Genomic DNA, 27,883 nt, shown 5'->3' with positions numbered 1-27,883 from the left:
AGTTCCTGTCATGCTTACTAATGACCCATTGTTCTAGGTGTTGATAGTCTAAACCTAATAAATCTAGCCCACATGCCGCAAATTATACTCCGTGTTTGTGCTGCTGTATTATTCAAATTGAATATAAATGTGGGGAGAAACAGTATAATCGTTTTTCTCAAATTAACATAGGGAAGCAAAACAAATTAAAAAGAACAACCAAGAGGACTTTCGGACATGAGACAGAAACCGAACCTGCAGATTCTTGAGTTTAAAATGTATATATCTTAAAGCACTCTCGTAACATGTAAATAGACTATTTCAGTTAGAATCCTTGCCCATTTGTTCCAATGCTCTCTAGTTAGTAGTGGGAACTTCTTCTCCCGAAACTAATTGATCGCCCCTTTTAGGCGATCGATAAAACTAACCGCACATTCCTTCTGCGAAGGTATAGCGATACTGAAGGGTCTTGGTTTAGTATAACAACAGCGGATAGATTAATAATTGATGGCGTCCGAATGCTTGATTCGTACCCATCCATAACTGGATTTCTGTTACTGGCGGCTTTCATCATCAAATCTATCTAACTATAGGCATTCGTAATGTAGGTACCTACACAAGCGAAAGAGCAAAACGGTTATAAAATTATGTTCGGCTTCGGTACCTGTAGTTAGTATACTACAGCAGCAGACCAATTTTTAATCGGTAAAACATCTTGTTCTCGAACGAAGACGGTTCGGCTCCCCCCTATAATGACTATTGTTTTCCCGCCGATCGGATCAGCTTTCGGTCGGTGAAAAAAAAGCTCTCGAATTTTCAATTTTACTTCACACCCGCTTCGTCGTATCGCATCGCATGTCTGCCACCCTGAGAATTATTTTATGGTAGAGCTTCGTACCTGATACCGTTCAAGATGTGGCGTTTATTCAGTGATTTTGTACATCAAAACCGTTTATACGTATAATAATACTTTACCGAGGGTGGGAGAGAGAGAGCATTTAATTGCTTGATTGATTCCGATTTCCGTTAGAGATTCTTGCGTGCACTTTGGGCTAGAGAAATCGATTTAGCTAATTTCGATAATTGAATTCGACTGTCAATTGGCATCGATTGAGTAATTGAGATTCGTAACAGCTTATTCGAGGATTGCTTTCTTTGAGAGAAGTAGGTTCGGTATATCATGATCTCCAGCTTAATTCGTACCATTATTCAACTAAAATAAATATCTACATTGCCGTGCGGTAAAAGGTGAATCGAAAAGGCTAAAAACAGAGGCATTCCTCACTGTCCAGCAATGACTTCCTATGTGTATAATTCGATCAAATTAGAGATCGCAAAAAATGTGATCGTTGCTCAACCGGAGTAATAACAAATCGGCAATGTGCGCTTGCTTACCGAACGACGACGGAGAGCACCGCTCGTGACAAGTAAAGACGCCTTAAGTCTCCAGCAGTATGGAAGCCGCAAGCTGAACACTCCAACCCGTTTTCAACAGTGCTTCTTCGCACTTGGTTCGATTTGCCACGCCGAGGCTGCAATCAAGGAGAAAAGCAGAGAGAGGAAAACAATATAATAACAATAATAAAAATCCCTATCAAATATTGTACAGAAAATAATAATATTGTCCGCTCCAATCGACGTCGTCGACTGCCCGTGACCACCGCGGCTTCTGCTCACGGCACATCAGGAAGTGAATGACCACTTCATTAATATTCCTGTGGTTCTTCGCCACTCGCTATTCATATAGCGGCGAATGCCCGCAGCAACCTGATGATAGTGCTCACAACTTATTACCTCTGCAGGCTGGGGACAATCGCCGTTTCAGAGAAAATTATGCGCCCATTTTCCACCTGCAAAAATTAATTAATCATTGGAACCCAATAGAGAACCTCAAAGAGAAGCCAACCGATAAGCCATCTTCATTAGTTTGAAAGCAAGTTTTTCAAAACTCACTCGACACGAGCGGGAAAATAGAGACTTCACAGCCGCCCATTCACGTTTAGTTTGTACGTTCAGTCGAAAACGAAAACACGACGAACTTAGAAAGCAAACACCATCGATTGGTTTCATAAGCCTCTCCAAAACACTGAGTGTCCATTCCATCATCATCATCATCATCATCATCATCATCATCGTCGTCATTCCGAGTCGTCGTTAGTGAAAGCCTTACCTAAAAGCTTACCAGTCATTTTGAAACAAAACTTTAACCACACCAGCCTAAAGTGTTCATCGAGAAATTGGGCTGAAATTTGAAATTTCCATTTTACATAAACCTTGCCGCAACCGGCAGGCAAGAAGTTGAATTTTCTCGACATCGATCAAGTGCGGCTTACACGCACGCACGCATGCACGCACACCCGAACAAATGCGGTGAAACGGCAGCTGTAAGCGATAGCTCCCTTGCGTAGCCGCGCACGGTTCAACGTTCAGCGCTCGAGACGGCAGAAGGTGTGGTCACTCGATGGGTAAATAGATAAATTGACCGCCGCCGTGAGGATGGAACCGACCATCAGCAGTTTATTTCGATTTTGTTTTTCTTTTAATGCGATCAAAGAGCGGCGAAAAGTTCGAAAAGGTAGTACTACTCAGCAGTTTTGATGGATGTTTTATTTTATTATAGATGTTTTTTCAATCGGTATAACAGACAGATGCACAAATTGCTTTTTGCATAACCATGTTTTGTTTGGTACTTGAAGTTTTGAGCTTTGCGGTGGTATAAATATTTCCAGATGATTGATTTCATGGTCTATTTTATCATCTACTAATAATGCACTGACCAACAGGTTTTATCAAATCAGTTGTAGGGGACAATTATTTTTCCAAGCAAAGCAAACAACTTCAGTCATTTTTTGTTCGCGCTTTACACGCATTCTTCCTAGCATTCGGTTGGCGAGTTCTAGAATAATCCAAATTTCTAATGCATTCGGAATGTGTTCAATTTCCAAATGTGCCTGCTAGTGTGTTTCATTCGAAGACAAAATTGTGATAGATGCGTTGGCAGTTGAATTCCATTCCACTTTTACCCATAATCCATCACGACAAATCAAGCGCATTAAGAAGATCGAATAAGTTCCTTCCACTCAAGTTGAGCGTTCGTTTCCTTACTTGTGACTGACCGCCCTCCTTTTTTATAGCCTAACACATCAAGACAAGTTTAATTTCAAGTGAACGATTTTGTGACTGCTAGACCTTGGGTATAATATTAGAATGTTTGTGAATTTCTTGCTCGTGTGTTAATAAACGAATTATGACTTTACTATTTTGTTAACTTCTTCACCATCTAACGATACAACTGTAGTCATCAAAATGCAAAGTTGTTGGGTGAATACTTGACAACACGTCTTTGCATTTTCGAATAAAATAACGACAGTAACTTTTATTGAAGTTGTAATCTAACTCTCTTTCAACAATAATTTACATGTCACTATCATCAAAAGCTTTTTGCTATTTGCAAAAACTTATCAAGAGTTCATCATCACGAAATTCATTCTTTATGATATATTCGAAATGTTCAAATGTACAGTAAAGTTTCGTTTTTTTACCGCAAGCTAATGCATGGTACTCATCTTGTAATACCTTACATCATACATTTCTACAAGAGAACAAGCTATTTTATCTTTAGCCTGTATCCACTGTCTTCTGTTGCTACTTCATTATGCACAAAACCTTTTTCGCAATTGCTGCCTCCCAATAATCTATTAGAGGGGCTCTCGACAATTTGGCGGGTTGAAATCTCCGAAAGTAAAATTCAAAAGGACCAGCTCTTTCATGCTGCATAATTAGGAAGCCTTTGAAGGCACACTTCAAAGAAATTGTTTGATTCGCAACTAAAAGGCATAGTGATAACAACGTGACCAGACATTGTCGAAAATAAAAATGAATTTCACTTTCCATTAAATATTTTCCACAATTTGGATTTTATTTATAAAGCAAAGATCTCTCTTTAAAACTCTGAATTGTGTGATTCAAAAGCTACGTAAAAAAATATCCGATGACTGTTCAAAACCATCATTTTGATTTAAGCTTTAAAAATTATATTTCATAACAACGAAGGGGTTATTTTGGTAATGAATCGAAAATCAAATGAAAGATTTCTCTTTTTATAAACTCTTAAAACAGTTTGAATATTGCACTGAGGAATGTGAAATAATACTAACTTTGTTATTAAAATTTCAAGAGATATATTTCGGCTCTCGACATATGCTATTTCGAGATGACTCTAGTTGAAATCGAAACCGTTAAGTCTATCTTTTCTTGATACCTTAGAAACCTTTAAATAATGCAAATTTGAACAAAAAACCCAAAACACCACTCACCGAGAAAGCCGCTCAATTTTGAAGTATCGCACGGCCAGCGTGTGATCCCAGTTGACCGCCGTCAGGGCATCCCGTGCGTCCTGCTCGTCCGCTTCTTCGCCCAGTTCGGCCAGCAGTGCCGTTACCTGCTGATCCTGTTGCGCCAGTCGATCCAGCCGCCGCTGAATTTGCTGGGCGGAAAGCGGTGCCGATGGAGCTGGTCTCGTGGGCCGCAGTAGGTCCTCGTTATAAACCTCGTCGTAGATGGCTGCAGGCGGTGGTAATTGACTAACGTTATTGTACAACTGCTGTGATGCAGGATTGACAGGAACTCGCTCGTAGAAGGAAGAGGGTGTTGCGGCGACCGTGTCGTAGATGTCACTACCAATAGTGGAGTAAATATCGTTGCCGTTATACACACTGTTGTAGATGTTGGCAATCCCGGTTTCCTGTGGCAGCTGCTGCTGTTGTTGTTGTTGCTGTTGTTGCAACTGCTGAGCCGCTATGTTTAATGCGGCCATATTGGGGGTGGAACCGTATAGTCGAGTGTCATTCTGTATCCGTGACAGTGGACGGTTGGATACTGCCACATAGTTGTGCGTTTTTTGAGGAGACGTGCTACCACCGGTAAGGTTGCCGTAAACTGTGAGTTCATTGCCACTCGTTGACGCGGCCGAGTTACGTTCCATCCACATCTGTGTCACGACACTGCTAGTATCGGGCGGTGCGTTTTGTTTCTTTGGCGACAGCATACTTTGCACCGTTGCACTGCTCTCATAGTTTTTGCGTTGGAAGCTTTCAACCGCCGAATTGTTCGCATACATTTGATGCAAGTTTGCGTTCAAGCTTTTGTTCGAGCTCATATTTTCTAACTCGTGGTAGTTATCGAAAGCGCCAGTGCTTTCGTATTTAGACAGCGAATTCATCAGGTTGGAGATTTGATTCATACCGTCCTTGCTGCTTGCTTTGGCGACATATGTATGTGAATTATTCAAGCTATTGCTGTCGTTCTTGTAGATATCTTTCTCCAGCTCTGCTAGGAATGTTTTGTCCAACTTTTTCGGGGTCATATTCAACAAACTCTGACTGTTTCCATCAAGCGACAAGTTACTTAAATTAACATCAAGCGAATCGTTCAATCCCTGCTCTACGCTGCCGTAAGAGCTTCCGGGATGATTTTGTTTTCCCATACTGACCATCATCGAGTTCGAAAGATCTTCAAAGTTGCTAACTTTCCCATAGTGTGAACTTATCTTTGAAACAGCTCCCCTATTGATATTACTGTAAACAGGCGCAACTGCAGGTACCATTCCGCTGTTGTTATCTGCCGATTCCTCCAGAGTTTGTTGCCTCTTGATAGATGCCATCAATTCACGAGCACTAACTACACTCGAAGCTTCACTCTCATAATCCGAAGTTATATTTGTAACTTCCGCATTTCCACCGAACGCTGTTCGCGTGTCGAAAGGATCAGTCTCAATTCCACCAGCCTCGGTGATGTTCATAGTATTCGTGTATTTGGGAGGCATCTGATACGGAGGCGGTTGAAGTCGTGTTGGCTGTTCTTCTACAAACGACGGCTGGTCATCTTCCTGCACCGTTGGCACATCAATCGGTTCATCTAGAATACTGGTAAACTGCTGCATTCCACTTCCACTAGCAACCATTCCCAGCTGATGCGTTTGTGGCGTACTTCCGATCGATGTACCAGGCGCTTCCCCAGGAGAGGAGAGATCGATAAGAATTCCCTCTGCTGTTCCACCTCCCGGCGCATTTGCCGGAGGATTGTGTGGCTGTGGGGGCCGCAATGGACGACCATCTTTCAACAGCTGCTGCTGCTTATGATGATTCTCGTTGACCAGCTTATTGTAGGCGAACTGCTTACTAGCATTGCTTTTACGTTCCTTTACATACTGCTCCGATACACATTTGCCGCGGCGGTCAGCATTAGTAGCTTCCTTGGTTTTGCCTTTAAAAAACAGGGATTTATTTATTTTGTTTAAGGAAAAAAACGAAAGAGGCCTTACTTCGTAATTTCACCTCGCCGTTCATTTCTAAGCTGCCTGGATTACCCCATGACTTCCCAAACGGCGTTCCGTGTGCTGCATGTCGAAAAGAGTCATGCAAAGGTCGACTTATGGTACCGGTACCACTTCGGTGTCTAGAACTATCGATCGCTGCATTCCTGCAATCACATCAAATCGTTCACATCATACAAAATCGTTTACAACAAATGAAAACCAACCTTGGGAATGTTCCGATATCATAAGTACGCTGATTTTGACCTTTAATGAACTGAAGCTCCGGTCGATCATCAATAATTGCAATCGCATCTCCCTGTTCTAGTGTCAGTCGATTATCCGCACTATAATTCATTACCGCTCGATAGATCGGCGGAGGATTTCCTGTCAGAAATTCCCTGAAAAAAAAAAACTTTTGTAGAAATTTTAATGAAACAGACAACTATTAAATCAACTTACTTAATAGCCGCAAAGGTGGGTCTCTCGCCCGGTGTTTTGTCCCAGCACTGCAACATCAGCTGATACACATCCGGTGGGCATGCATCCGGATGGTGCAACCGTTCGCCTTCTCTGTCGATCTTCCGCAGAATCTGCGAGCCATTCAGTCCCACCCATGGATCCTCTCCGAAGGTAAACATTTCCCACAGGGTGACCGCAAACATCCAGGTGTCCGACGCGTGACTAAACTGTCGGTAGCGGAGTGATTCTGGAGCACACCACGGGAAAGGTACCTTCTTGTGTTCGGTCATCACATAGCAATCTTCCTGCTGTGGCAGGGCGCGCATTAAACCAAAATCCCCAATCTTTATCTTATTACCCGCCGCCAATAGCACATTCCGACAAGCCAGATCTCTGTGCAAAAATCGTTTACTCTCCAGATACGCCATCCCGGTCGCCACCTGAACTGCCCAGTTCCAAATCAGTGGCAGTGAAGTACTCCTGCACTGCTTCCGCAGTGTATCCAACAGGGAACCATTCGCAGCCAGTTCAGTAACCATCATCATGGGCTGTGATAACACGACCCCATGCAATCGAACCAAATTCGAGTGAGTCAGTGCATGCATTGCTTGAACCTCTTTGAAGAAATCCTCGATAACCCCGGGTTGAGACAATGTATCCGCCTTCAGTACCTTCACTGCAACGGGAACAATTTGCCCTCCGGGGGCGTGCCATTCACCACGGCGCACAACACCAAAGGAGCCATCACCAAGCTTGACGGACATCGTGACATCCTTCTCATGAATCAAACAGGTCAACGCCAGTGCCGAAGGTTCTTCGTTTTCTCTCGAGGCAGACGCGGCACTCTTCTTTTGTGGTTGCTGTTTCCCACCACCAATCAACTTGCAGAGGATATTCCGTCGCCACTGTTGAGCCTTTTTCTTCTTCACGGCTTCCATCAACCGACGGATGCCCGGTTTGCCGAGTCCAATCTTCTCCAGATCGTCCACGTGGACGTAGTCGAAATGTGCCAATCGGGTGATCTGTAGCTCGTCTCGTATTCGAGATAGGAATTGCTCCAGCTGAACGTCCTGCAGTAGTTCTTCTAGCCATGCTGTCTCCGGGTCTGACATCATTGTATTATCTGAGGGGTGGAGAGAAAAAATATATGAAACAAATGAATTTCACAGCGGATACTAGTACAGGCGATGCTGTTATCAGTTAGGACAGTGGATATAATTAGAAAGCGGAGCTGAAAAGGTCAAGGTTCTTCGTACGATTCATTCGTACACAGCAAATGAAAATGCAGAAATTGTAAATTTGATTGATAGTGACTTGTCCATATATTTATAACCTGTTTGTAGAATAAACAATAGAATGGACACTGACTAATTGTTGGGAGGGACATTCATTCATTGCAAAATATCGACATTAATACGCGAATTGATACATTTAGTAAAAATATTCAAACTTTTGAAATAGAGAAGGTTTCAGTTGAATCCTGCTGTAAAATTATTGCACATATACCTACACAAAAAGTAATTCACGGACGATTGAATTATTATTTACTTTCACTTTTTCTTCAAATGAAAAGATTCTCTTTGGCTAGCAAAATGTTTCCAAAAAGATAAAACTCATCTCATTGTCACTTATTTTAGTATCAATTAATTTCAAACCAATTTTTTTCTTTTTGAATTTCATTCTCTTAGGTATATTTTGGTATAGTTTACTGATTAATTGGTAAATTTTTTATCGCTTCCTCTTCCCTCCTTTTTTCAAGCTTAGGGCTGGTGACTATTTATTTCATAACTATGGAGTATGGTTTCTAATTTCACAGATCCATAACATCATGGAGAATCCATTGATGGTTCATCCATTAGGTTTTGTACAGTCTCCTCGGTGATCTTGCTGGCAGCTTTGGTCCATAAAGGGCGGGGGACGATCAAAAAGTGCTAAATTTCAACGTAGCATTATTCCAATAATCGATTATTTGAAAAAATATGGAAACCCCTATTTTTGTTGGCACAGCTGTATAGAATGATGTGCCTACTTTGTTTACGGCGCACGCTCTTCAGTTGTCAAAACGCGCACCTGTTTCGCAAAATCAGTTACCAAAAAAAGCTCAATTTGCCTCAAACGACAGTTTCTAAAGTAATTAGAGTGTTTGGGGAGAGGTTGATCACAACTCAGAAGCCTGTGGAGGAAACCGCATCCCGACGGTCGAACAGACAACCAAAGCGATCCGGGATGCGGCAGATAAACTCGGAGTGTCCCACACCACAGTGCAACGTGCCAAGTAAAGAGCTGGGCCGTCAACGTACAAGAAGGTAAAGACTCCAAACCGCGACGGAAAGCGAAACGAATCGGCCAAAAAGAAGACGTGGAAGTTGTACACGACGATGCACGGTGTGTCCGATCATACTTTAATGTAACTCGGATTTTCTTTTACCAAAAGTTAGTTTGGGTCCATACCTTTCAAAATCAACCGGTTTTAAAAAAATCCATCGGGGGAAAATTGAATAAAATTGATTTAAATTTTTTATGTATTGGTTTTTTTAATTATACTAATTTTTAATGTTAAATACACTGATAACGTTCAAAATAAATAACTTCATCATAATCTTGAGCTTAAAATAGCTTTCTTAGTAGATTTTTAGTTTACATGTTGAAGAAAAAATGAGATATATACACAGGTATTGAAAAAAACATTACGAAAAAAACCCGAACACATTTATATACTAGTGGTTGATATGCATTTGTTATTCACTCACTGCAAAGTAACCTTGGTTGCTATGGTGCATGTGAAAAAATCAGTGATTGCTATGATTTACAACACATGTGAAACAGTGATATTAACAAACCATTTCGACAATGTTAAAACAAACGACGGCTCGTCTAGTTGTTTTCGGTAGTTTGTACAACATGAAGAAAACACATGAACAAAATCGGCCTGAAATATGTTTTTTGTGTTTCAAAAAAGTGAAACAACTTAAATTGATACATAATACGCTGACAAAAACCATAAACAGTGCTTCATTCTCGAATGCGACAAAGATAGAGGGATGTATCCCAAAGTTCTTTGCCGAAGCTGCTTTATAACAAAGATATGAAATCAGACAGATTAAAAACAATTTACAACTTTTGACGTATTTTATCATGTATACACTCCCCCCACAAAAATGGATCTCCCACAATTACGGATCACTTTTGTGTTTTATGTTATTTGATTCAGTTAAAAAAAAACTGTTTGAAGGCATGTAGCATTTTTGCAGTAAAACATACCATATTTGCTAGCTTTGAACACAGAAAACATCGTGTCTATCCCAAGATAGATACGTTTTTATAAGCGTATAATATTGTAATCTACAATCTATCAAAGTATTTATCGTTTTTTCTCAATCAGCGTAAGTAGCGCGCTCCTCATTCATAAGGTTTCTATGTGATATACTAGCTAATTCTCGGGCAAGAAAAAAACTAATACACAAAAATCAAGGTGAGTTCTTAACTATTTACCAAAATGTTGATGGTTTATAGCGAGTTTTCTATAAAAATAAGTTATTTTCTAAATGTTTCATGATAAAGACCAAGACAAGGTAGGTTCTCACAGTTATGAATCACTTCGATTCAAATATGATTTTAACCAGTTAAAACACACTATCAACTTCTATTGGGCTCTAAACGGAAGCTAAACAGTGTTGAGTCTTTGAAAAATACTGTTCTCAAAGCACGTGGGACGGGAAAGTTACGTGAAGCGGCAAAAAGTTATGATGTACCATATGTAACGGTTCATCGGTACCATCGGGAGCGACATACCTGGACTCTCGTTCTTACCGCAACCTCGAAAGTCACATAAAATGTGACCAGGCCATGTGAGATCTTTAAAACGATATGAAACATGGCAATTCTTTATATTACATAATTTGAATAAGGTTCATTAAACAAATTCATTGCCGAAAACTGTTTAATATGATGCAAATTGTTTTATAATTTGGACCGCTCTGTAAAGTGATCCATAATTTTGTATTTGATGAGTTGTAATAAAACAAGTATATTTGCTAAGAAATATTTATAAAACATGGAAACAAATACTCAATCAAGTGAAAGATTACATATTTATGTAACTGAAAACATTTATAGATTACTTTTATACAATAAAATTGGCCAGAAATGATTTTTTTGAATTCATACATCTTTTTAAGTGCTCCATAATTGTGGGGGGACTGTAATAATTATAAATTATTGCAAGCGATTCGGTTGAAAGTAAAAATTTTTCATTAAAGAAACGCAGATAGTTGAAATGGCACTCAATTTTCTACATGTTGATGTTACACGATTTGTATAGATCACCAATCAAATCGAAAAATTTGGGTTGAAAAAACACTAAAAATTCAAATCATTTTTTTTTTTTCAAATTTCCCCCGATGGATTTTTTTAAAACCGGTTGATTTTGAAAGGTATGAACCCAAACTAACTTTTGGTGAAAGAAAATCCGAGGTACATTAAAGTACGATAATCCGTCACTTCGGACACACCGTGCGATGTTGACCAAATTCGACTGTATCGTTATGGATGACGAGACATACGTCAAAACCGACTTTAACCAGCTTCCGGGATAAGAATACTACACGGTGACGGGAAGGGACAAGCTGGCAGAGATATTTAAAGCCATTCCTGCAACATCACACGGGCTCCGTGCTGTTTCGGCCGGATTTGGCCAAACACCACTCCGGCAAAAAAGCCCTGGGGTGGTATGCGGCCAACATCGTCCAATTCGTGCCTAAGGATAAGAACCCGCCCAACACCCCAGCGCTTCGCCCGATCGAATAATACTGGGCCATCGTAAAACGGAACTTACGGAAGACAAAGAGGTCGTCGGGAGAGAGCAGCAATTCAAGGCGAACTGGCAGGTGAAAAGGAAGGCCCGAGCATTCGTTTTATCGCCGCAGAAGAACTAACCAAATTTTTGACGTAGAATACGTCTTACGGCAACAATTACAGGGACCCAATTTCAATACAGGGATCCAATTTCAAAACCGAAAACATCGAGAGCGTCACAAAAATTGTCCAATTTCAAACGTTTTAAACCCAGTCAGTTTCCAACCGATTTCTGTCATTTTTGCAGCAATCGATTGGAAAATCATTTGAGCACCCGTCCAAATGCAGAAAATTGTAATCCGATTGTTCAAACTATTGTAATATTGAAAATTGTTGAACAATGTCGAAACGCAAATGTCGATTTTTGGTTGGTCGCTTGCTGCCTTTCCCTAAATAAGACGACAGAATGGAGTACCTAGTTAGCCGGGAATGCACTCTTTGGGCTATATAAGAGACTGTTTCTCCTCAAGCAAAACAGTTTACTAGCAGCAGGCAACAACAGCGAACATCAACCCCGATGGCAGTAGGCGATGGGATCAGAAGCGGGCAACAGCGGCGGTGGTAGTGGTTAGCTGCAGTTCTTACCTCTTTCAGTTCGGCTCCCCTTCGATCCGAGTTGGACCCCACCAGCGGTAATCCGATTCAGATATCGTTGGGCAAATACAACCCGAAACTTAAAGAGACTCGCCTAATATATAAGGTTTGTGGCTAGCGTGTGTGGCTTGCTTTAAAGCGTGTGTGGATGTTTATGACGTGTATGCATGCCTGTAGCGCGTGCGGCACCGCCACCACCACCGCCATCGCCACCACCGCCACCGCCGCCACCATCACCACCATCACCACCACCACCACCTTTATAAGAGACTGTTTCTCCTCAAGCAAAACAGTTTACTAGCAGCAGGCAACAACAGCGAACATCAACACCGATGGCAGTAGGCGAAGTCAGATCAGAAGCAGGCAACAGCGGCGGTGGTAGTGGTTAGCTGCAGTCCTACCTCTTTCAGTTCGGCTCCCCTTCGATTAGAGATGGTCGGGTATGGGAAATTTATTACCCGTACCCGACCCGTACCCGATTCATCGAGAATTTTCAAACCCGTACCCGACCCGAACCCGAAGTCGGGTTTTTTTAAAATACCCGTACCCGACCCGAACCCGAATTTTTTTTTTCAACTACCCGTACCCGACCCGTACTCGAAAGAAAAATACCCCGAAATTGCCGGTACCCGACCCGTCCTAGATTTTTTAATATTATTTTTTTTTTTAATACCTGGTTACCTCGCACATTTTATGCACTGATTGTTGACTGAGTTAGGCTAGAACCGAGTGTTCATGTGAACTAATGTTAATGAACCCAGAGTTCCGGGCGATATATTGGTTATCATAGAATCCAGTGTAGCATCTGTCACTGAGAACGTCCGCTCGTCTGATGTTGAAAAATTAGACCATTTTTATCACGCAGCAAAAAATTTATTCGTAACTGTCTGCGAAGAATTTGGGTTCCATTTTTCGTATAATAATAATAAAATTGATCAGGGATTTCAACTATTTATTTTGTATACATACGTATGATTCACTGCTGAAAATTTCTATTTTGTTTTCGAGAGATTATTAAAAATTCAATAGGATTTTTTTGAAATATTCATAATAACTTTATAATGAACCAGATCGAAACAAGAAGAATAGGGTAAATTAACCTGTAGTGGACCCCTTTATTTTATCTACCTATGTTTGTGATGCAGACTGGCTGGACAAAATGTTTCGATTTTTCACATGAGTTAATCTGGCGGGTGATCCGCTTATTGCCTACTAACTTATTTTCATAAAACGGTTTTTGTTATTGCTAATGGGTGTGCGCGCTTGCTAAAATCAACAACAGCGGCATCACTGACGGTTTTGTCTTCGATAATGAATGTGCACGCTTGCTTATAGCGACACTAGCGGCATTATTGCCCACTAAGCAAAATTTCAAAATAACCGTTATTTTTCTGGATGAAATCGTTATCGAGTGGCACGTCTGTTTGTCTGTGGTTCGAAATTGTTACCAAACGATATTTTTTTGATACCCGGATAATTACGTAGGAGGCATTCCTTAAAGAGTTTATTTGCAACCGGTGCAAGTGCAGAGTTGTCGCTACATAAAACAGAAGTTGGTTAAGCAATTCCTCAAATTTCAAAAGGAAGCCGGCTTGGACCGCAAATCCAGAAAGCGCAAGTTTAATAATCGAAATACGCTGGCAGGTTTATTACTGAAAGCTTATGATATTTATTATTTTACGTGGAAATAAAACCAAAATGTTATGTGTACCCTACACTGAATACAAATATTTTTTCAAGCAAGGCGATACTTTCAAGTTATTAAAATACCTGCTACTAAAAGATGCTTTTTTCCTGGTTTAATTGACAGCTCATTCTGGTTCATTTGACACTCCTACAGCTTCTTATCCGTTTCTTCCTCCCAGACCAAGACTATGCTAAAACACCTAGGCTTGAAAAGTTAATAATTAAATTCTCATAATGCACGAAAATCGAATTACCCGTACCCGACCCGTACCCGACCAGTTGAGAATTTTTCAAGCCCGTACCCGACCCGAACCCGAAGCCTTGGTTTTTAAATTACCCGTACCCGACCCGAGCCCGAAAAATATTTTTTGGCGTTACCCGCAACCCGACCCGAACCCGTCGGGTACGGGTATCGGGTAAAAATACCCGTACCCGACCATCTCTACCTTCGATCTGAGTTGGACCCCACCAGCGGTAATCCGATTCAGATATCGTTGGGCAAATACAACCCGAAACTGAAAGAGACTCGCACCGCCAGGTGGATTGAGAAGCCACCATCATCCAGCGTATGTATATACAGGGTGTATGCACATAACGTGTGTGAATTTTGAAGCGTGTGTCCCTAATATATAAGGTGTGTGGCTAGCGTGTGTGGCTTGCTTTAAAACGTGTGTGTATGTTTATGGCGTGTATGCATGCCTGTAGCGCGTGTGTGCATGTCTATAGAGCGTGTGGCTAGAGTGCGTGGCTTGCTATATAGACTGTGAATCATTCAAAACTAAATAAAAAATTTTCCATGTTGAAAAAATATTCACTTGTCAATAAATGGCATTGACAAACACAATTAACCTCAAAGTTTATCTGAAGAATTAACCCCAATTCAGTGTATTCCCAAACCTATTCCAAGAAATACATTGGCATAAGACAGGCTGTCGTATTCTACGTTACCTCTGCGGTCGTGTCTTATAAACAACCTCTTCAACTTTTGGTTAGCCAGCAATCTAAATTTTTGGTTAGCAAAATATAAATTTTTTAATTAAGAATAATCATATTCTAAACATTATCTTGTCCTAGCACTTTTGATGCCAAATGACTTGAAAACGCATGAAACGTCGAGAATTGGTGTCATCTGAAATTTTTTTTTTGAAAAAATTTGCTCTCTGGGACTTACTCGTTTTTTCAATTGTGGAAGGCGGAGTTCAAAATGTTTAGAATTTATTTTTAGAAATTGATCACTAGTCTCTCGAAATAGCTTGTATAATGATATACACTATAACTAGCATCTAATACATAATGTTTCATTAGGGTGTTTCATTCATTCGACATAGGGTGGTTCATAATATTGTGTAAAAGTGAGTATAAAATGAAAAAAAACACTTTTCACTGGATACCAATAGAAAAATTCCTGAAAATATAATATTTGTTATATCATTGTCGTTAGGGTGGCAATGTTGAATGGGAAAAATTATAAGTAAAATGGCAAAATATCACAAAACAAATTATCTCAACCAAAATTAAGATTGTGTCTCGTGTTTTCGCGCATCTGTGATTAACCACCAACAGTCTTGCATCAACTGAGATTTTTTTTTTTGCTTGTTGAAAATTGTCCCAAATGGGCATAAGAAGGGTTTAAAAATACTGATAGGTTGGAAAATAGGTTTTCGCGCATCTTTGAGTAATCATTAACATTCTTGCATAAATTAAAAACAAAATTTCTGCTTCGATATAAAGTAACTCGATATAACGTAACGAAAATGAAAATAAAGTTGCCTTATTTAGAGGTATGACTGTATTTAACCATCTTTTTTGTCCTGTAAATTGTTGGAATTTAGCCATCTTTTTTATCCTGAAATACTCTTCTCTTTGGTATCATTTGTGGCTATTACAGTGTATTATTACACCAATCCTCGAAGCTGTTTGAAGTCTTACACGACGTATGTTTCATCGTCCATTACGACGCATGAAAACTTTCTCCATAAATCGCAACACAATTTTCGAGCACGTGTTTTTGCTGTCAAATTCTGTTAACTTCGCGGTTGTGGACTTTTTTGACTTTGTAGAACTTCAAACCGGAACACTTCTTCGATTTCTAAACGAATCCTAGTAACATTCCTAGTTTTCGAGTTCTGCAGAGGAGAGGCTCGGATTTCTCTCCGAAATCTTCTCAACCTTTCTTGTCCATAGAACTATCCGCGCGACCAATATTTTTGTCACTTCTTGGTTTTCTATCGACACTCAAACGTTCGGAGAATCTTTTCAGCACATCGTGAACTGTGGTTTAGCTTAATTAAGCTTTTTCGCGAGTTCACGTATTGAGGGGCGAGGATTTTTCACGCAAATCTTTTTTATTCATCGGCATTTTAAACACTCTTTACGAAACGTCAAAACATATCAAATTAGGAGAAAACTTACATTCCAGCAATTTTTGAGTGGGAAGCGTCGCTAGCTTCAATATTGCTAAAGTTACAATGATTGGAAGGTTCCACTATTTTTTGCATAAACTTTGCAAACAAATTCTCCAGTTTATGGAAAAAAAAGAAATTTCTCAATCCTCTTCGTACTTCATCGAGATTTCTTCTAGTGAATCGATTGCTTTTTTACTGATAGAACAAATCTGAAAACGTATCATAGATAATCGTTTTAGATATCATCATAGATAGTGAAAATGTCCGAGCCATCCACGCTACGCTACCGTTCCAATTGATTGCTATTTTTTCGGTTTTCCACATTACCTGCCGGTGGGCAGCAGGCAACCGTTTTCAGTCGATGCGCACCTCACCGACCGATAGCCGGTCTATGGTTGCGTAATCTTTCGAACCCTGCTCAAAACTACACCGTTCGGCTTTATCGTTGCACATCGGTTTCTCGTCAGGTTGCACCGTTCGAGTTTTTTTTTTTTCATCTGCAGCGGAATTTTGCTTCATAAAGTTCCATAAACGATACCGGCTACGTAATGACGCATCTTTCGTATATTTTTGAAAATACAATTTTAAAATTAGCTGATGTGTAATATTTCCTGGCTTGAACTAATTTGGAAGACATTTTTGATCACGTATTCGATGGTGCATAGGGTTTGAATTTTCAGCATAGAATCTCATGCGGTGCTCCAACATCTTTCCTAGCTGTTTATCGCTTTTTGGCTGAGATGAGAATATAAATTGAAAGGCCAGTCAGTGACATTGTTGTAATGTACAAAACAACACATAACGAGGTAAATTGCCGCTAGCGGCAGTAGAAGAGACAGAACGCCACCCGAACGAAATCAACGTTGCGAAACCCGTGTTCTCGTAGTTGAAGGCAGAAGAAAAGAGAATTGTTCAATTAGCTATAGAGTTATGATTGCGTAAGGACGATAAAAAGTAGTGTTGGGTGTTCAGTAAATGCGTCAAACAATTGATTTTTTTTCTATTGCTCAATGACAAACTTGTGTTTTTGATATAAGAGAATGACATGTTATTTTTTACCATAGCGTGTTTGATGCACTAAGAAAGTTGTTCAAGGAAACACGTTCCCTTCCGCCTAATTTGCACCAGCTTCATTTTTTTGCGCGTCAGCTGCCGATTGTTGTTTTTTTCCTTTCTACCTGCTCATGATATGGCACGATTATATTATACTGAAAGAAACAATTACTGCTTTTAACTCATCCAATTTGCTGGTTAATAAACTAATTGCTGCGTGAAATTCAGTCATTCAAAAGCAAATTTCTAACAGGTTAACGATTCGAGTTTTTAGCCTTTTCGAGCCCGAAAGGAACCAGATCGCGCATTACTGCAGCCGTTATTTGTTTTGGCACATAACTAACTACCGATGGACACTAGTAATTCAATTACAGACAAACCTGTTTTTGTGCGAAATTTATTTTGTGCGACTTTTTTTATGCGATTTTTTTTGTGCGACTATTTTTATACGATTTTTTTGTGCGGCATATGAAAAAGGGCCACTCTCGCGTCCAAAAATTATTATTTGAGCCAGTTTTACGTAGGAAAAGTCACGAATTGCTTGCCTACGAAGGAAAGCGGTTGAAAGGATTAGCATGTTCAAAAAAGTTTCGTTTATCAATCCGATGTTTTAAAATTGTTCTCATAAGAATTCTAAATCAGAATCAACAACTTTCGAGTTATTTTTAACCGAATTTTTTTATGCGGTCCCTATCAACCGCATAAAAAAAGTTTTTTTTAATAATGCTGTGGAAATATTGTATTGTAGCTGCACTCAAATGATTTTTTTATTCTATTTTTTGTGCGGTCCCTATTCCTCGCACAAGAACAGGTTTGACTGTATTTATAACGATTGGTAAAATACATATCTACAGCCATTATTAATTCCTTGCTAACTGATTTCTTAGTTAGCTTCAGACGTGAAGGATAGATGAATTTTGTATGAGATTTTTCTTTTTTATTAATATTGACGCCTATAAAAAAGAGGCATCAAATTGAAAAAAACTTTCCTTAAATTTGTTGGTGCGCTTGAAATTTTGGAACGATTCGCTCTATTGAATTTTTGCAGTAACAATTCACTTTTCATTGACGAATACGGTCTACATTTATGTTAAGTTTTATCATGTTAGTTACTATGTAAGTGATCTTAATAATATTGTAAACGAGTTGATTAGCCCAAACATTTATAGAATCAACATCTGAAAAGAAAGCCCAAAGCGCTGAACGACAGAACAGAAGGCGCCCACATTAGAATGTCTATATTTAGCGGTGTGACCTGGGACAGACTAAAAACCTGAAATGTTTAAACGGCATTCCTGTGCGTCCATCGTGCGTTAGACTATTGTTTACCAGGAACTCATGTCTTAATTCTGCATGCTTTAAATAAAAAAGTATCCCGCCGCAAGCGGTATGCGTTTGATTTTTATTCATTCTGATCAAAGTGAAGCAAAACAAAATGGTTTGTTTTACGAGGCGGAAATTCCCCACCAATCATTTCACTGGGCTGGATAGAAGTGTTCATAGCGAGAAGTCACATTTGGAGTGCGATGTTTCTTGAAAGATATAAATGTCTCTAGCGGGAATTGAGCAATCGAGTTTATAGTCATTGCAACACGCCGTCGTCACCATTGTTGGAACTATAATTTTATGCAAAATGAAGCGTCGCGTTCCAACCATCTGGCGACATGTGTAACAGCAGCATAGAAAGTAATGCAATCATCATGCTAAAGATAGTCGGCCTTAACTAGTGAGTACTTTTGGATTCATCAGGGTGTTACTTGCTTTATATAATTTTGCTTGAAGTTGTATTATTTCCGCTAAAACTTTTATACATTCACAAAACAGTTTTTTCTGCTTCAGAAAAAGAGTCACCCTGTACGCATTGTGTTAGTATAAATTACAGATACTGCTCTACCGGTCTTGAGTGCAGTACACGTGACATTTTATCCGACAGACCGGTGTTACTCCACGATAGCTTCAAAGCGAGTAAAGATATCATACTCTCATCGATCTTGCCTGCTGTTCTGCGTTGGTTGTCGGTCAGACGGATGGACAGTAGACTGGGACACGGTTATATGGAAAAAAAGCGATGGTGTTATTTTTTCGCTCCCATGCACTTTTCGTGTTCCTTATGGATCCTATAACAACTGTGTAACTTTTCAGATCGATCGGTGAAACGCCCGATTTGCGCCCGATTTTTAAAGTTTCCATACCAAAAAAAAATCCCTTTTTCAAACTTATTCTCTAGAAATTCCCAGTTGAGTCCTAAAAACATATCGATACATGATATTTGTAGGGAATTTTCCTGAGAAAAACTCTTCTGAAGACTGTAAGGCGCTACGATGCTTGTAGAAACATCCATTCACCCCAAACTGATTGAATGTCTGACGGACGGCTCACCATTGAATTTTACTAGCAATACTGCTGCAGCATGCTGCTGTTGCAAATTCAACCATGTGATGAGAAATGATATCGCCTAAATTTATCTTGGAGGCTTCCCCGAAGATACTATGAGCAAAAATCACACTTTGAAAATAAATTCCACGCGAAATTATTTCTCATACTTAAGTAAGTCTGCAATAGCAGCATGCTGTAGCAGTGTTGCTGGAAAATTTCAATTGTTGGCCGTCCGTCAGACATTCAATCAGTTTGGGGTGAATAGATGTTTCTACAAGCATTGTAGTGCCTTACGGTCTTCAGAAGAGTTTTTCCCAGGAAAATTTCCTACAAATATCATGTATCGATATATTTTTAGGACCCAACTGGGAATTTCTAGAGAATAAGTTTCGAGAAAGTGAATTTTCCCATATAAAATCGTATGGAAACTTTAAAAATCGGGCGCAAATCGGGCGTTTCACCGATCGATCTGAAAAGTTACACAGTTGTTATGGGACCCACAAGGAACACGAAAAGTGCATGGGAGCTAACATTTATTTTTGTCCCACCCTAATGGACAGGCGTCGAGTGGCACCTTTTGCGTTTGCCAGTAGTTTCATCATCGCTCAATTCATTCACTCGCTGGCGACACCATTTAATGAGGGTGAATTATGTCATTTTTTGCTAAGTAGGAATTCGCTGTCAGGAGTTTACCTACAGAGAATGGAGTCCATGCAATTTAATTGCGGATTCCATAAGAGGGGACGGACCTGCCTTCGATGAGTTTATCATGTTACGAGTAATCAAACGGACGTTCCACACAAGCAATGTTTGCTACTGCTCTCAGTAGACCTTCGGATTTTTTTTTGTCCTGCATTTGAAATTCGAAATGGAAACGATCGCTCTCTGTCAAGGCAAATTAATTCGTTTGGACTTGCCCTGGTGTTGAGTGTTCACCGGAAGCTCACTATCGCTTTACGACTGCACTGTGTAAATTTCAAATCGCCCAAAGCCGGCTGCTGCATGGCGGTTGATCTTCAGAGGATTCACGAAGCCATAGTTGGGATGGCAAGATTATTGTGGTGGTCGTTCGACGATGCGTACAAATTAACCACATTTAATTGTGTTTTTCCTTTATCAAGTGATATCTTGAGCCGTTTTTTTCTGTCAGAAGTGAACGGGCTGGCAAGTGCACATAATTTCACGATGACCGAAACCGAAATAATTGCTCTACATTTCCTTTGATAAAGTTGAAAAAATTGTTTCTCATATGTACATTGAATCAACAAAAGTTGGAACTCTAGTAAGAATAAAACAGAAAAATATAGTGTTAAAAAAATCTTCAAGAATAGAGTTTAGATATAAATAGAGATTACTTATTAGTTAATTTTAACCATCTAACATAAAATCCTAATGAATATGAATCGTCAACGTCATTATGTAAAACAAACGGATCTTGCTATGTACTCTACTTGAGAAACAACTGGAACGTTCACCAAATTCGAATAAATCTTCAGCAGAAGTAAATGCACGTATCATCGTAAACTGAAAAAATTCTAGGCTCACTGAATTCTACAATACGATTTAAATCAATGTGCTTTAAAAAATTTGAATTTTTCTTACATTTCACGGATTTTACGGTATTTCAAACTAGGGAGAAGAATATTAGTCGATGCTAGACCAGGCGATGCTAGAGAGGCCAGCCATTTCCAATTTCGAATTCCCGTTTTTCTTCCGGTTAATAATAAAGGTTTTTCCCGGTTTTAAAATTAAAAAATGATGAATGATGTTTATTAATATTGATTTTGTTGATCTCTTGCAGGATTTCATTCAATTTTATTTTTACTTTGAAACATTTTTGTCCCTCCGGTCTCAATAAGAAACTTGATTTTTTTGATCTCGTTTTCTGAAATCCAGAAACTAGTTCAATAACGTTGTTGTTTTGGAGAAGAACCTCATATTTTGTATCATTTTTTCCGAAGTTTGGTCTATTTTGAAGTTTTGTAGCCTCAAGATTTTATAAAGAATCTGAGATGCCTCGGTAATATTAGGAGGACCAATTTGTTACCATTTATCAAAGTTTTTATCGCAAATATTTTTCGCTGACTCTTAGATTTTCATGTTTTTATTTAAAAAAATGCCTTTCGGATTTTGGAGGAGTATTCAAGCAAATATTTAAAAGTCATCCTCTGCATTCTCAAGCTTTCAGGATATTATTTCATAAATTTTGAAACATACGTAATATCATTTCCGTTGCTTCTGGCCTTTGAAAAAGCCAATTCTCTGGACGTCCAAAACAGCCCATTGATTAAAAGACCGGCGTCAACCGGCTTTGTTTTTTCATGCGATGAAAGGCGTGATCTCAGAGATTTTTCACCTTAGACAAATTAAAGAAAACCAGCACATCCAGCAAAGCAGTCCAGTTGCAGTCCGGCCTATTTATTGATACAGTCCTCGGTGCGTGTTAATGATCAACAACTTGCGACATTTCTCATCTATCTCCCTCTGCAAGGATGCAGATTTTAATTTTGGCTGAAGACAGTACCACCGGTTAATTTCGGGAGAATGTCCTGCGGTAATGGTAGTGACTGGTGTTGATCGTTGCGCCCAGTTGAGTATTCACCACATAAAGGGATAGTGTTGTTTGTCATCCGTACAACTGCTATCGGTGCAGCCCATTTTGAGTACTACAAAGGTAAAATGATGTTTAACCGATCCTACCGGTAAAGCTCCTCGTCAACTGTACCTTGCATTGCGTATGCTACAGGTCTCTTAGGTCGAAGAACAAGTTTGCTTGCACCCTTCAATGACAGCATTTTTTTGTTTTTGTGCAAAACCCGAGCTTATTGCTGAATAGCTCAGGGTACTCGCGTTTCAAAGCATTTACGATAAGCGCTTTCAATCTTATGACAAAATTGGTCCAAGGGCAGCGACCACAGGCTGTACCTAGCTGCCACAGCTGTGCCTATCTGCAGATGAACAGGGACGTCATTTGACCCACACTTATCGTCGCTTGCACTGTATACTTGTGTAACGGTTTGAATAGACAGATTGCCATTCTGACGTTTCACCGATTTAAAAGATCGTCGGGCGCTTGAGTATTATCCTGCCTTATGACCCAACTTATGACAATCTGCACGTTAGTGGTTCCGAAATCCGCAGAACTTTGAATAGTGCATAGCACCACACTTCCAGCATGGAGTAGCAGGACTGGTTTTTGTTCACCTTTGTTCATTCGGCTTTTTAAATTGCTACTGATAACTAAGACTGCTTTTCACTGCTTGCACTTTTGGTCCGCTAGCACTGGCTTCTATAATTGCAGTATCGTTTTTCCAGTGAATCAAAAGCTGACACTCTACCATCAAAGGTCCAAGTGTGACGTCGGCACAGTCTTCAATTTTTGTTAGCAATCTTGTTCACACTTCTGTGTCACACTCGGACTTTATTCCACACACAAATATAAGGCATTTGAATTATTCTCCTGAAAGCTTTCAAGCTTGATTTCAACACACATCTTGTTAACTCGGCATGATGACACAAAATCTTCAGCTGGAACTATAGTTAGAGCCAGTGCCTTAGATTATCGGTATTTATTCAAGAGTTGATGAAATGAATTATTCTCAGTGTCAGCACATTTATTTTCTGGTGCAACTCAGTAACCAATATTCACTGCGACAAAGCATGAGTTTCGTTTACCATATTCAATGACAAAACAGTGAAATGAATATCAAAGGCCTTGTAAATGATATTCAGAGACGTTTTGGTAATTATCAATTCAAGTAGTGAAAGTTTGTTCAGACACTGTACACCGCCCGGTACAGTATAAATTGTCGAATGAGGTTGTTGTGATTTTCACTGTTCTGAAATGATTTTTGTTATTGACGTTCAAAATAACGACACGAGTGTTAAAATTTGTTCGGTCGGTGTTCATCGGTTATTTGATATCATGAATATCAATGTTCGCATGGGTAGTATGAGTATCAACATAAAGAAGGCTAAAAATCACTGGTTTTGAATATCATGACAGTGAATATTCTCAGGAGAGAGCCCAATAGCGTTTTTACACGGTCGACTCTTTTGTCCCAAATAAAAATTTTAAGTTCCCTACTGTATTACTGAATGAAAAATCCTTCGGCGTGTTCGGCAGAATATAACTCACGTATTGGTAATGCTCATTTGTTCCCAATCGCCGAAGAAGTAACCTAACTTTCGCGCCATCATCAATGCGTTCAGCATCTTTAGCGGAAAGGTCCTCATGCCTAGCAAACCAGACGGCAAACGTGCTACGAGTATCAGGATCGTATTGGAACTCTTCTATGTTCCCTGTCAATTAGTCCAGAATTGCCTCCGGATTAGGAGGGACGTTCACTTGAATGGACCCCATTGCATTGAGAAATATTGCCTTCTGTTGTTGGAGACTGCTGTAACAACTGATTAGTAACAACCTTGTTGCTACTGAAGCTACTGTAAAATCTGCAGGAAAGCAGGATCCCCTTCCATTTGACTGATTTCGTTTCCGAAAATTTCGGCAGCTCAATATCGACGAATGATTGATTCAATACGAATGTATTTCGAAATATCGTTCATAATCAAATGCACCACAATTGGTTGAGTGCACGGGCAACCCTGGCGGCGAAAAACAAAATGCTGAGGATTTGAATTTCATCATTTGCAATGGAATTCATGAAAATCAGTAGATTGTATGTACAATCACGAAGAAGTAACCGAATATACAACAGAGTTTCTAAACTCTTTAGATTTTCTAGAATCGACTGATAAGAGTTTAAAAATTTAATTCAACCGAAATTTTGTAATGGGACAAGAATGGTTGTAAACATCTAAATCTAATCTAAAAACTAATGATGTATTATAAGCGACAATTCTTTTAAGGCAAATTCAAAGGCGAAAATGTTGGGAAAAATTTTCATGTTTTTAATGATTAAAATTAATTAAATGAAGTGAAAAAAAGGGTGCGACAGCTAGTAACTAGTATAATCATTTATTAGTATATTTTTATACCTTATACAAATCAACTCCCTGAGTATGAATCGTCGCTAAATTGCCCGAGGTATAAATTTTTTTGCTATAAAGCTATAAAGTACATTCGACAAAACATCTGTGGCCTGAGTGCGAATTTTTAAATTGATAAGTGTGCTTTAATTTCACCAGGGATAATCTACTACAGCAGGCATTAGACGAAGCAAATATTTGCTATTTTTGTTACGGATTTTATTTTGTGCATATAAAATTCGCACCAAAAATAACCAATATTTTGCTTCGTCTAATGCCTGCTTAAGCCAGAAGCGAACGTACTGGTAGGTGCACATAATTTCACGATGACCAAAAAATCCATAATAATTATCGCTCGGCCCTTTTGGTGCTTTTCTTAAAAAAATCGTTTGAGTTTGAACATTTGGCCATGCGTTGAATTAACTTTTGGTAAGCCAATATTTGTTGTTTTTCTAATTTGTTGGCCTGGGCATTGCACCCCCATTTAACTCAAATAAGGTTTAAGGGTGATTGCTTCAACATACTTTGATGAAACTTATTTCGTTGTTTCATTGCAAACAAAAACCCTGCACACAACATTCACACGCGCTAGGTCTTCTTCATGACTAAACAATTAATCACGAAAGCTTCTTACAAAATCTGGTTTGAAATGCCAAATGGGTTGAATGTAAAATCAGTGCATTACCAAAAAAAGTTGGCTTTAGATCTCCTTTTCTGACATACCTCTTTCATTGCACATTCTTTGATCACAATAGCCTGTGAGAACCGTGAATTAACAGATTCACTGTTGCGTATACCATGTGACCCTATCATTGTAACATTCCAAAAATGATATTTTATGATAAATCAAACGATCATAACGTACTATCTACTGTCCATTTTAGCAACACACTGGCCCACTTCAGAATCAGATCACATTACACGCATTAACACCAACGTAAATCGTAATTCCCTGCATGCTTCAACTGCCAGTGAATCGAGCCGTGTTAAGGCCAGTGCCGATGAACAGTGTGTTGTATGGACAAGTGTTTCTATGTTTGTTATTGTTAGACATGTGCAGTCTCTGATGGGGTTGACTGCAGTACCGGTTTTAAACAGCGATCGAACACATTACAAGACTCCACTAGCGGACGTAAGCAACAGGTATTAAATAGAAAAAAAATATCAAGGATGCAAAATGTTAAAAAAACTGCGCAAAGTTTTTGCCAATGTTGTCGCATTCCGTCGAAGGCCATAATTTGGGTTAGTATTCATTTGTTGTAGGGTAAAATACTAAAAGTCAAGTCATCAACAAACTGACGAACGTAAGCGCCATTTACCCAAACTTGATCGGAAAATCGCATTTAAGTTTGATTCGTGCAAATACGATTATTATAATTAGAAGTAAACAGCACCTCATTTTATTGCGTTTGTATTACAAAACAACACTAGAGTGGGAGTGCTCCACTGATAAGCCAGGCGCGGAATTTCTCTACGCAATATTTCCGACAACAAACGCCAGTTAGGTATACTAAGACGATGATGATTCATTTGAGGTCGCAATATTTGCATAGAAACATCACAGTAGTAGCTGGTGATGGCCGTAAAAACGGCGTCTTTGACGTCACCGTCAATGATTTACAGTCCATTCATGGGAATTCCTATGCGGTTTGCGTCGGACTATTTGCTTGGAATCCATTGGTCATTAAACCGATTGATTCTTATCGCAGAATTTATAAGAAATTCGTTCTCATTCTATCATTTATTGGCGTACAACTTCTTCTATTCAATATTTGTTATACATACACAGAAACCAATCAAATCGAAAAGGCCATGACATGACGGTAATGCTTGCTCTTAGAAGAAAACCCGAGCCACGTTTGGTTCAGACATAGCCGGGCGCAGAATTGAAAAAGGGTTTATTTACCCGAATGAAGTTTCAGATGGTTTCATTGCGAGACAAAATCGTGTGATTAAAAAAGGACTCAGCCTCCAGGGTTCAACCGTTTTGAATTTTTTGACAAATTGTTTAAATTTCTTAGCATCTTCATAAATTGTAAAAATTTCTGATTCCTAACACAAACCCTCCGTACTCAAGGCTATTGGTCCAGGATGTTGTCTCTGAGTACACAACTGGAACCGTAGAAACCGTACTTAACTATAAATACTCAAACAGCAACCTCCGAGACATACGATATCAGGTATCGTATGATGGGAGGTAGAACTTTCCTATTATGTCATCTGTAGGAAGCAAACATTGCAAATATTGAACCGAAACAGAGCAGGACATGGCGCATTAAAACCGACAGGTGCAAACCGACTGCATGTATGTTACTTGGATGCTTCGAAACCAGCCTCGCCAGCTATGTTAAGTCCAAAAGGAAGAACAGAAAACACAAAATGAATCGACGAAGGGCCTGTCCCAGATGAACCGAATTATGCGCTGATGAATATTTTCCGAAAAAATAAGACAGATGTGATGGAGATTGGTTGCTTTACCTCGGTGTGTACGAGAGATGCTGATGATATTTTTGATGTCGATAGTTGAACGTTTTTCGCGAGTTCGCTTTGATTTCAATCCTTCTGCTTTGCACCTTGACTTTTCGTGCAAATTTATTGCTGTCGATGATTTTTGCAACAGATGTAGTATAAAACTGGACAAGCAGCTTTCAACTTTTACTTTTCCTCCATCGTTGATACCATTTTCCACGAACAATTAATTATAACTGCACTGCTCGAACCAGACGCTTATTTACATTACGATACATCAATCGTACATTTACACTCACTACGAGAACAAACTTTTCAAGGGCTTTTCCACTTCCTCCCCAACCAAAACGAAGTTAAATTGACCTGGAACTGTTGTATTTCTTCGGCAGCAACCCACAATTCAACCCCCATGCATCGACACTGTTGCAACAAAATGATTTCTGCACCCGCGATGAATTCCGCTGGAAGACGTGGTTTTATAATATCCGGTGATCTCGGTTCTTATTTTTGCGTTTAATGTCGAACAGAACACCTTTTTTTATTCACTCTGTCACTGTTCACTGACAAACGAACGCGGAGAACGCAAAAACACGTCCGCTTCGGAGTCGGGCGAGACGAAAACACAACGAGCAACGATGAAAACGTAGCTCGACCGAATGTATGGCTATTGACATACTGAGGCGTCAAATGAAGCGAAGCAAGA

At 39.5% G+C, this 27,883-nt stretch overlaps 1 protein-coding gene across 1 annotated transcript; it reads right to left on the bottom strand.

The window, feature by feature from the left end:
• Nucleotides 1–241: 241 nt before the first annotated feature.
• On the bottom strand, nt 242–27,813 carry LOC129722172 (activated Cdc42 kinase Ack). Its single transcript, XM_055675441.1, has 6 exons — nt 27,190–27,813; nt 6,755–7,877; nt 6,520–6,693; nt 6,302–6,459; nt 4,296–6,243; nt 242–1,511 (listed from the first exon to the last, which is right to left on the bottom strand). Exons 2-6 carry the CDS (start codon nt 7,867–7,869, stop codon nt 1,418–1,420), a joined length of 3,489 nt encoding a protein of 1,162 aa, XP_055531416.1. The 5' UTR covers nt 7,870–7,877; nt 27,190–27,813; the 3' UTR covers nt 242–1,417.
• Nucleotides 27,814–27,883: the final 70 nt, after the last annotated feature.

This window comes from Wyeomyia smithii, chromosome 2 (assembly GCF_029784165.1).
Source record: "Wyeomyia smithii strain HCP4-BCI-WySm-NY-G18 chromosome 2, ASM2978416v1, whole genome shotgun sequence".
In the NCBI taxonomy this organism is placed as follows: Eukaryota; Metazoa; Arthropoda; class Insecta; order Diptera; family Culicidae; genus Wyeomyia; species Wyeomyia smithii.
The sequence above is the reverse complement of the archived record's forward strand: the minus strand, read 5'-3'. Positions and strand labels throughout refer to the sequence as shown.